Source organism: Rutidosis leptorrhynchoides, chromosome 2 (assembly GCF_046630445.1).
Source record: "Rutidosis leptorrhynchoides isolate AG116_Rl617_1_P2 chromosome 2, CSIRO_AGI_Rlap_v1, whole genome shotgun sequence".
NCBI lineage: Eukaryota > Viridiplantae > Streptophyta > Magnoliopsida > Asterales > Asteraceae > Rutidosis > Rutidosis leptorrhynchoides.
Window position 1 is genome coordinate 477,418,322 of NC_092334.1, and position 10,028 is coordinate 477,428,349.

The window sequence follows — 10,028 nt, forward strand, 5'->3', positions numbered from 1 at the left end:
TCACATACCAAAAATAAAAGATTTCGCATCAGATAATTCGATTAAATTAATCTGTATCGATTCATCTCCTAACGGTTGCGTACAGTTTTCCGACCTAATTTCCGGCGACGAAACGAAATTTCTTCATGTTTGTTTTGTTTACTACTAATTCGTGTTAATCAGATTAAGCATTTGTATGTGTTGTTGGCTGCACGCAGGCAAGAATACAACAATGTATTAATTAAAGGCCATCAAGGGTAATAAATAATAATATTCAAGTGAACAATCTGAAGGCTAAATTGTTGAAAAAGTTTGATATTTTTATTAAATTAAAAGACCAAACAGACGAAAAACCAATAATGAGGTCGTTTTTCAAAGGAGGTTTGTACGTGGCTTTTATAGATGAGGGTGGCTTATATAAGACTTGGAAAGTTGGGTAATTTAGTTTACATATTTTGATCATAATATTATAATTAAGCCTTCGACATTGAGGAGGACTTACAATTATTTAGACATAATAATACAATTGAAACTTTGGTCTTGATTGGACCTTCGGGGGTGTTGAGCACCCCTCAGTCCCCTTTGTCTCCGACCCTGAGACCAAAACTTTACTTGGCTAAGTCAAAGATGGCTACATAAACTGAGTATATGAAGACACGTTTGAGGTGCTTTTTTATATGAGCTTTCGGACTCATGAGTGGACAAGCTATAAGAAGGCTGTTAAAGCAGTGTCAAACCTTCTCTCAAATCAGCTGGATCAAAAGTGACGGAATCTAGCGCTTATAAAGCAGCGTGAGAAATTCACGGAAGCCAGCGTTAGTTGTAATTGTAACGAATTTTTTTTTTTTTTTTTGAGTGTGAGATTCCCCTTAACCAATCATAATTCAAGTCACGTTTTATATATATTATTTAATTTAATTTATTTTTTTCCACCAACTTTCAATCATATTTTACCATATCACCCTACAAAAATTTGATACAAAAATTTGACATTTTGAGTTAATTGAGGTCAAATAAAGTCACAGTCAAAAACTCACTTTTTCACTAAAAAGTGCACCATTTGCCTCTAACGTCACAGCCAGGGTTAATGGCAGGCTAAGCACGAAAATATTCTTAAAAAAATCCAACACAGATTCCCCCAAGTTTGAAGAGCAATAAGTATGAAAATAGAAGAAATGTTTTTAACACTACTTAGAACAACAACAAAAACAAAAGTAAGGTAGACTTAGTTATCTAGAGGGCATTTAGGCTTTAAGAATAAGTAAAATGAACTCTTTATTAACAAGGATGCTTCATTATCAAATAACAATAAACAAAAAATAGACTGTTAACGTACATACACAAGAGGCACAACATACAATTTCAACCTCTAACTTAAATTATCAAGCTACACAGATTAGTCCTACAAAACTGTTCTATACCTCACTCACTAAATTACAAACAAAACACGGAAAGCTAATCATACAACAGAGCAACCAAAAGATGAACATTTTATTCCTCAAAACCATGTGTATAAATCATTTCCAGCAATACAGGCCAATCTTCCCCTAGCTGCTGAGGGTCGAGTTCCATGGCAACAGTTAACTCTCGCAAAGAAAATGCGCGTTTAGGCTCACGTTCTTGCATTCTACTTTGTATCTGATATTGACAAACAGGAGTAACACCGTTTAGTGGCCTCAGATGAGCTTGGTGGTTAACAGAACCATTCTTTATTGGTTCGTGCCCTAACCCTGGCCCACTAAGTTTAGCAACAGACCGTATCAAATTCTTCAAATAAAAATCCAAACTGTTGTTTAGCACACGGGCACAATCCATTGACACCCCTTGCAGGCCTTGTGTTGCAGCAAGATTGTCCATGCGTTCTTTTAATGTTAACGTTTCTAACAAACCATCAGTTACACATTTACTGCTACTTCCCAAAGACGATACTTTTCGGGACCCACTGACCGGCCACTTTTGAATCCCGAGTGGCGGATGTAATGAATTCCTACTAGCTACTTCCTTCCCACTTTTTCTATGTACAACTGGAATCGATCCATTTTCAAGGTAAACCTTATTATCAACTATTGTTGGTGGAACGGTTCTAGTACACGCATTGTTTAGTATCGAACGAATTAACTGATTATGCAACGATATATTATCTCTGCCCAAAGTTCTTAAACAAAGCTTGTCGAAATCGGGCTTATTCAACTTTAAGCTCAAAAAACTTTTCAAGTAATCAAAATACTGAGAAGATCTTTCTGGTCCTAGTTTCTTCGTTAATCGATCTTTCAATTCGGCAAGATTGATCCATGAATGTTTAGATTGTGGTTGCATTTCTTAGCACAAAATTTCCATAAAAACAACTAAGAAATCTTGAAACCCCTAATTTGAGTAACTGATTTAGGGTTTTGCTTCATCTACATAATCCCATCTTCTATAACACATTAATTTACTTCAACAGCAATTCAAGCGCTAGTTAAATAAACAGATCATAAAAACCCTAATTTAGTTTTTTCAGTACGGATCCAAGAATCAAATCTCAATTTACAGTTCTAACTAACTCTCCCTCCAAAACCCAATTCCTAAATTATTCAAATTTCTTAAATCACCAACTCACAAACCCTAATTTCAATCACATATACACCACATAAAGTACCTTGATTTTCAATATTATAGATCTCCCTCCAACTCTTACTAGTAGAAAAACATTGAATCTAAAGCTAATTACATAAAAATTTAAACTTTAATTAGCTAAAAGTGAACTTCAACTCTGACCTTTATTGCAGCTGTACCGATACTGAAATTGAGATTACAAAAGTGCTGATTTTAAATTCATCAATCTTTTTGATTTATTGCAACTCAAGCTGATTACAATTGCTCTAAATTGTTGCTTCAATTGTCTGAATTTTGTAGAAATTGATTCACAGCATTAATGATATTCGCCTGTATATATTTTGTATATGTATATGTATATACATCTCTGTATGATTGCTCATACAGACTCTATCTTCTCTTTCTCTCTCTATTTTCTTTTTTCATCTTTTTTTGTTTTTGTTTTTGAGTCCGTATAGCAACGTTTAAGATTATTACTGAAAGACCCTTGGTCTTTTGTAGTATTACAAATCACATCCCTGATATGTGTCAATAAAAGTGTATTGGTGGTTACATACTCCTATTTACCATACATGAGGACTAATACGTAGTATTATTATAAATGAAGGGTAGAATGTGTAAAATTTGTAGTTTCTGGTTTTCTGTTTCTGTTTACAGTTTTTTCATGTGTATGTTAGCTCCATATCGAATAAAAATTAAAAATGCGTTAGCTAGATTTAGTAGTAGCACCCACATATATAGTAAGTGAAGTATAGCTTACATGAATTATTAATTGCTTTTATTAAATCTGTATAGTAGTTCTTTAATTTATAAAGCTTTTGGATCATGTCTGCTATGCTATGAGTCAACTTGTATGATCATTTTCAGGTTCATTTAAATTTAGACTATAAATTGCAAGTACGGAAATGGACAAAAACTATATGCATGAGAACTAACGGCTGGACCAGTGTTTTGTAACAACGTGGTCATTTTACAATATTTGTTTGTCACGTTTCGAAGAGTTACAATATCATAATAATCAAGAGCGACATGAACAAGTTTTTAAGCACATCAGGTGGTTTTCCAGATAAACATGTTATAGCATTATTAGGAATTGTAATAGGTTTACGTGAATTGATCTCTGTGGAGAGATTTGTTTCGGTGAGATAGTGATTAAACGTGCTGAAACACGGGTAATGGTTTAGGATTTTTGTGATGTTAAAGGCACTAGAGTGATGCATGATGAATACATTGAGTGTATAGTAACAGCAAATAAATGTTGAAATTCATTTGGGTGATGATAATGGTAACAATGATTTTATTCTTGCCAAAAATTAGTGTAAGTGCTTAAGAGTGCTCCCAACCAAGACACAACTTCCTTCTCAGGACTAGTCGCCACATCAGCACTTCCTTTCCATGACTAACTCATGACTAAACACTACCAACAGTGACATACTTACTCAAATAAATTGGGACCCACTTAAATTATCTAATTAAAGATGTTACAAGCTTTAATGCTAATGGTACAAGTGATATATACACATTTATATCCGTCCAGAAATCCTTCAAGAATGCACGAGTAGGAGAACTGTTGGTCCCTTGATTAACAACAGGAGTATTATAGAGGGGGTGAATACAATTCTTTTGTTTAACTTAACAATTATAGCAGTTTAGTATTCAAGCAAGTAATCTAAATTAGAGTCAAATGTAATTTTCAACTGTTTATTCTTTATTGATATGAATCACAAATAATTACAACTATCCTTGGTGGAATGATAGTTGGTTGATACAGATTATACCTAAGTTATAGCTATCGAAGATATCTTTAAGCTATTACAAGTTTAGACTCTAAATAAATAAACCCACACCACTAGCTATTACAATAGTGGATACTTCTATTTATAGTAGTCATATTATCCAGGTAATTGTTCCATTGTCCATTATTACATAGGATGTCTGTACTTGTGGAGACAATTGCATCAGAGAGCGTGCTCTCCTCTTTCCTCTTTGGTAGCTATTTACAGGAACACCCCAATTCGGTTTGGCACCACTATTTGAATAAACAACTAAAATGTTGTGTTCCCTATGCGTTGACAAAGAATTACACATGTCTGCACATGCGTTAAACTTCTGCATTTTCACGTGGTCTTGTAAGGTCACTTGTCAGCCGCCGACACGTGTCCTTTTCTGTTCAACTTTGTCTTTGACTTCTGTTGAATAGTACAGTTGATGTAGACCACTCAGGAAACCATTATACTTGTAATGAAGCATAGTTGTCTTTGTATAGTATGCTGCTTACCAGTCATGCTGGTTCTTCTTTGCTGAGTCACTTGATCTTCATGATTTGCTGGGCACTCATCCTGTGCTAAATTAAGAATACTGTCTACCTTGTGCTAGTAGACTATGCAGCATACTAAACACTCGACACAGCAATAAATGTTGTCTATACATAACTGAACCTATGTTGGCTGCACATATCATTTTAGTGTACATATTTGCTGTTTTGTCATAATTAAATCCTTAATTACTTTGGGGACTCAACAATCTCCCCCTATTTGATGATGACAAAACCACTAAAACCAGCACTAAGGGACCTAATAAAAAGTAGGCTGTAAATTTGTCCCTTTTAGGATTGTTTTGGGATCTTTTATTGAGTTATCTATATCTTATAAATTGATATGATTTTGAAGATAAAATCATTTCACATTCATTACAACGGAATATATACAGTAATTACAAAGCAGTATAATGAACTATGAAATAACAAAAGATACAAGTTTGACACTAGAAGGCTATCTGTCTTTATCCTTCTCTTTTTCTTCTCCTTCCTCAGATAGTTCTTCTTCTTTCACTTTAGCTGCAGCCCAGGCTTCAGGGATGCAGCTCAGGCAAGTCTTTCATATCAAATATTGGTATTTGAGGAGGTAGAATGATGGGATATCTATAGTGTGGGCCAGCACCTATAGATTTCTTTCTTTTAGGCTTTTGAGCCAGTACTTATTCTACATTTACCACAGGTGCATCCCCATATTTGACTGCTTTATCAAATAAGTCTTGTAGCTTAAGTTTCAATGTATCTTTGAGATTACTTTGACCTTTACCAATGAAATACTGCAGCATCTCCATCCATTCACTAAACCCAAAGATTCTTAGAGTTGTGTAATCTACCTTCTCAACCTTATTGTCCCTGCTGATACTGAAGGCCATTTTTGTACCTTTATGAACCTTGATGATTTTACCAGGGTTAGACCTTCTGGTCATCACATCAACATATTTTTCCTGAAGAAATGATCAGTCAATTCTTTTGTTCTTTCAGTTTCTTGTGGAGCTTCTGTAGGGACCTTCTCAGCAGCTTCCAGTTTATCAAAGACTTTGTCCTGAGCTTTAACTATGGACTTTGCTAATTTGAGAGATTCAGCTTCTTGTTTTCTATCAGTAGCCAGTTTTGCTTCTTGCTCCCTAAGCATCAGCCTTTCAGCATATTCAGCATCATCCCTTCTTTGTTGTTCCAGTTGAACACTTGTAATATAATCATTTACTGTGATGTTCAGGGAATTTTCTGTCCAATCACTCATCAGTAACCATGGCATTGCAATATTGCTGTAAATCCATATCCAGTTGCACAGCCTCATAGAAGAGTGTCTTTTCTTCATCATTGTGGAGTCTTTGGCCGCTATTTGATAAATACATACCAATATCAATGTTGAAGTCCATAGCATCAATGTAGAATTGTTGTTCAAGAGGATGATACAGCATTCTGATTTGGCGTATTCTTTCTGGTCTCCCTGCTGCCTGCATGTTTAGTAATTCAGCAACAGAGATTTCGAGCCTATAAGCCTCCCTTTCCTTTGGATTCATCTTTCTGCTATCAGTCTTTCTTCGTGCAACTGGTTCATCTTCCCAAGTGGTATGTTTAACCTTTTTCTTAGAGGAAGATGTAGGATATTCATATGGTAATTCTGCTGTGCTAGAAGGACTCACTGGTTCATAGAAGTGAAGATCATCCAGTGTCTTGTCAAAGTAAGTACAAGTGTCTGCTGGTAGTAGTGATAGAACAAAGGTTGAGTTACCACTACCCCAGACAGTAAAGTCAGCAACACCAGAATCAGTATCATCATTAGCTCCCAGCTCATCCTCCTTTGCTGGGTCTTCTGTTCTTCTATCACCCAGCAGCACACTACTGGATGGGTCTTCTATCACAGCACTCATTGATGTATCTTCACTACCAGCTGACTTATTAGTATCAGCTGGTACGACAACTGTCGCAGTACCTTCATCAGCTGCCTCAAATAAAGGCTCTTTCCTTAGGGGCTGGTTGTCCCTAGGGGCAGATTTTACCCTTTGTTTATCAATTGGTCGGGTTCAGCTGATGGTTCTTGTGTGGATACTGGTTCTTGTGGAGGCAATAGGGGAGTTATAGCCAGATGCTCCCCCTCAGTAGCAGACAAATATGTCTCTACTGACATCTCATCATCATCATCAAGATGAACAATCTTGACTGGCTGTTGTTGTGTAGCTGGCTGAGCAGAAGTTGCTGGTTAAGAGGGTTGGCTGGATTCCATCATGTCATTCAAACATTTAAGAAATACATATACTCTCTCTTCCCCTGACCTATTAGAGTCCAAGTACTTTTGAATCCCTTCGGGTGTCATGTTCCTTATTCGTTCTGCTCTCTCAGCATATAACTCTCCTTCTTCTTGTCATATTTCACCATGAACTTAACATTTCATTTTTGTGCATCTTTCTTATATTGATTAATTCTGAGCAGCTCATTGTGAATTTCAAGTTGTTTATGAGAGAGACCTCTTATATGCTCAATTTTGTGCTTTTTCTTTGCGGCATAGGGCTCAAACTTGGCATTGAAGGCATCATTTAAGATCTGCTGCTTCTTCTGATGTCTCTCCAGTTTTCTTTTTAGCTTTCTTTTAATAGATTGAGAGGTAACAAAAGATTCAGCCAAAGCCAGTTCAGATACATCACTTGGCTTACTGCCAGAACCAATATCATCTACAGATGTGGTAGGCATGTTGTGTTAAGATTCACAAGCACCTTTGGCACTTGCTTCAGTATGAGCGTTGCTGGGCTTAGGGCCAGTTCTTTCTTGAACATCATCATCACCATCTCTCCTCTGTTGCTTAGGAGCTTTCTCATGTTCATGCTCCCCCTAAGATTGTTTTCTCTTCTTGTGACGTTTAGATTTCTTCTCCCCCTTTTTGTCATCAGCAGGGGCAGAAGTAGAGCCTGGGGAATACTCACATCAAGATCACTATCAGAATCAGGCATTGAAAATGCAAAGTTGTTCCAATCAGCATCAGCAGAAGATAGATTAGCACCAGGGTCCACACCATATTGTTGAAGACATAGGTTGGACATTCTAACTTCATTTCTAGCTACACCCATGGCAATTTGATTTACACTCGATCTAACATCAGCTTGAAGATCAGCCATACGGTGCATTGTCTCAACCATTCTTACATAAGCAGAAGCAGGAATCAGGGTAGCCATCTGCTGTTACTGTGACTCCAATCTCTCTTCCAACACCCTATTTTCGTCATTCGAAAATTGATTCCTTTATCTTTCAAGATCCAATTCTGCTTGAAGTCGGGTGATATGATCAGTATACTCGTTGTGAGAGATGATTCGTTGCTTTAGCTCTTCTTCTTCTTCATAATGTTTCTTGATAACCTCGACTACCAAATCAGCAAAGGCATTTGTTTGGCATAGCTGGGCTTTAATAGATGAGAAAGTAACATAGCCAGCCCGTCGAATAGCTTCAGTAACATTAGTAATGATGGATTCCCTGATGGTATTGGTAATGTCATGGGTGATTCTGGCAACTGTCCTGTAAACAGCAAGGGTGGACAGCCCTTCCATCTCTGCAACATCAAGACCGCTAGGTGGTGGTTGTGCAGTAGTAGCTAACATTGGAGTACCTCTGTGGGGTGGTGGAGGTGGAAGGTCAGAATCTGACTCATCACCATGATCACCATCATTTTTATCTTCGCCCGAAGGCTTAGAACCACTGGTATCCTTTATAGCATCATCAGCAGTGAGATCCACTATTTGTCTTTGGAGCCAGCAATATTATCAGGAATTACTGGCTCTTCCTTACCAGTACCTTTATCAGCATCACCATCAGATGAAGAAGATGATGAGGAAGAAGCTGATGAATCAGAAGGTACTAGCGAATTAGGAATATCTTGCATGATAACCTTACTAGTATTTGGATCATAGATGAACTTGAGAGGTCTCCAAGTACCAGGCCATGGAGAAGTAGCTGGAGCCATGCCAAAGAAGTGATAGTATGGCTGCTCATTTATGTTCTCCAGAGTGGCCAGCCTCTCAAACACTTCTTCACATGCTGGTTCATCCAACTAAGAGAGTAATTCAGTCAGCTCCTCATCAGGCAGCTTGTTGGCAGAAACCAATACACTTCGTGGATCAATAATTAGTTGGTCCACCAGTAGTGCAATTTTGGGAGTAATGGACACTCCCTTGTAAACAAACTTGGGCACCACTTCTTCTGGATCTGGTACCTTGCAAACATACTTAGGCTTTTCAGCAGAAACATCAGCCTTAGAAGATTCAGTAGTGGCAGTAGAATCGGTACCATCATTCATTTTGGTTTCCTGTGAACCAGCATGAGAACCAGGGATGACAATAACACCTGCTGCAATAGGAGTAATGGATTGAAAATCCATATTAGAAAAAGCAGCATTTGCAGCAATAAGTTCATCAGTCAATACAATATCATTCGTGGTTCCAGCAACTATCTCATCACTAGCAGGAGGTGGTTGAACAACCTCATCAATAACTACTTTAGGAACAGTAGTTGTAGCAGTAATACTGGGAATAGGAGGAGGAATAACAGAATCATCAGTATCAAGAACCATCTCCTCATGATCAGTAGGAACAGTTGAACCAACATCAACTTGATCCCCATTATCACTAGCAGCAGCAGCAGAAGCAACAGCACCAGTACCAATACCACCAGTAGAAGAATCAGTAGCACCAATACCAGTAGCAGAAATAGAGGGCATATCAGTACTAGCCTTAGAACCAGTAAGCACAATTGGATTTCTTTCATGCTCCCCTTCTGCTTGATCATATGCCCTGCTAAAAACTGAAACAATAGAACATATAAATTTGACTCAACAATTGCATCTGGTGTTGGTCTCTAGGTACAAACTGGTGTTTTAGTTAGCCCTTCGATTGAGACAGAGAATGGTGTCTGTAAGTGCAGCTGTGACTCTGCTGACTCATTGGCAACACATGTTGACTTAGATTATGTAAGATTTTTAGCCGGTTTAGATGTAGGAGTGTGACTTTTATCATGATCCAAGTTACAACTAGGCTGTGCAGTAGCCTGATCTGGTTTAACACGATGAGGACCCAACTCAAGTCTGCTTTGGGGGTCGGCTATGTTCTCTGCTGGTTGTACTGTCAGCAGAGGATATTTCTTGAAGTATAATTTT

The 10,028-nt window shown here is 37.5% G+C and overlaps 1 protein-coding gene across 1 annotated transcript; it reads right to left on the bottom strand.

Moving 5' to 3' along the window:
- Positions 1–1,256: 1,256 nt before the first annotated feature.
- On the bottom strand, positions 1,257–2,974 carry LOC139892608 (uncharacterized). The gene has a single exon (XM_071875715.1). It carries the CDS (start codon positions 2,293–2,295, stop codon positions 1,471–1,473), a length of 825 nt encoding a protein of 274 aa, XP_071731816.1. The 5' UTR covers positions 2,296–2,974; the 3' UTR covers positions 1,257–1,470.
- Positions 2,975–10,028: the final 7,054 nt, after the last annotated feature.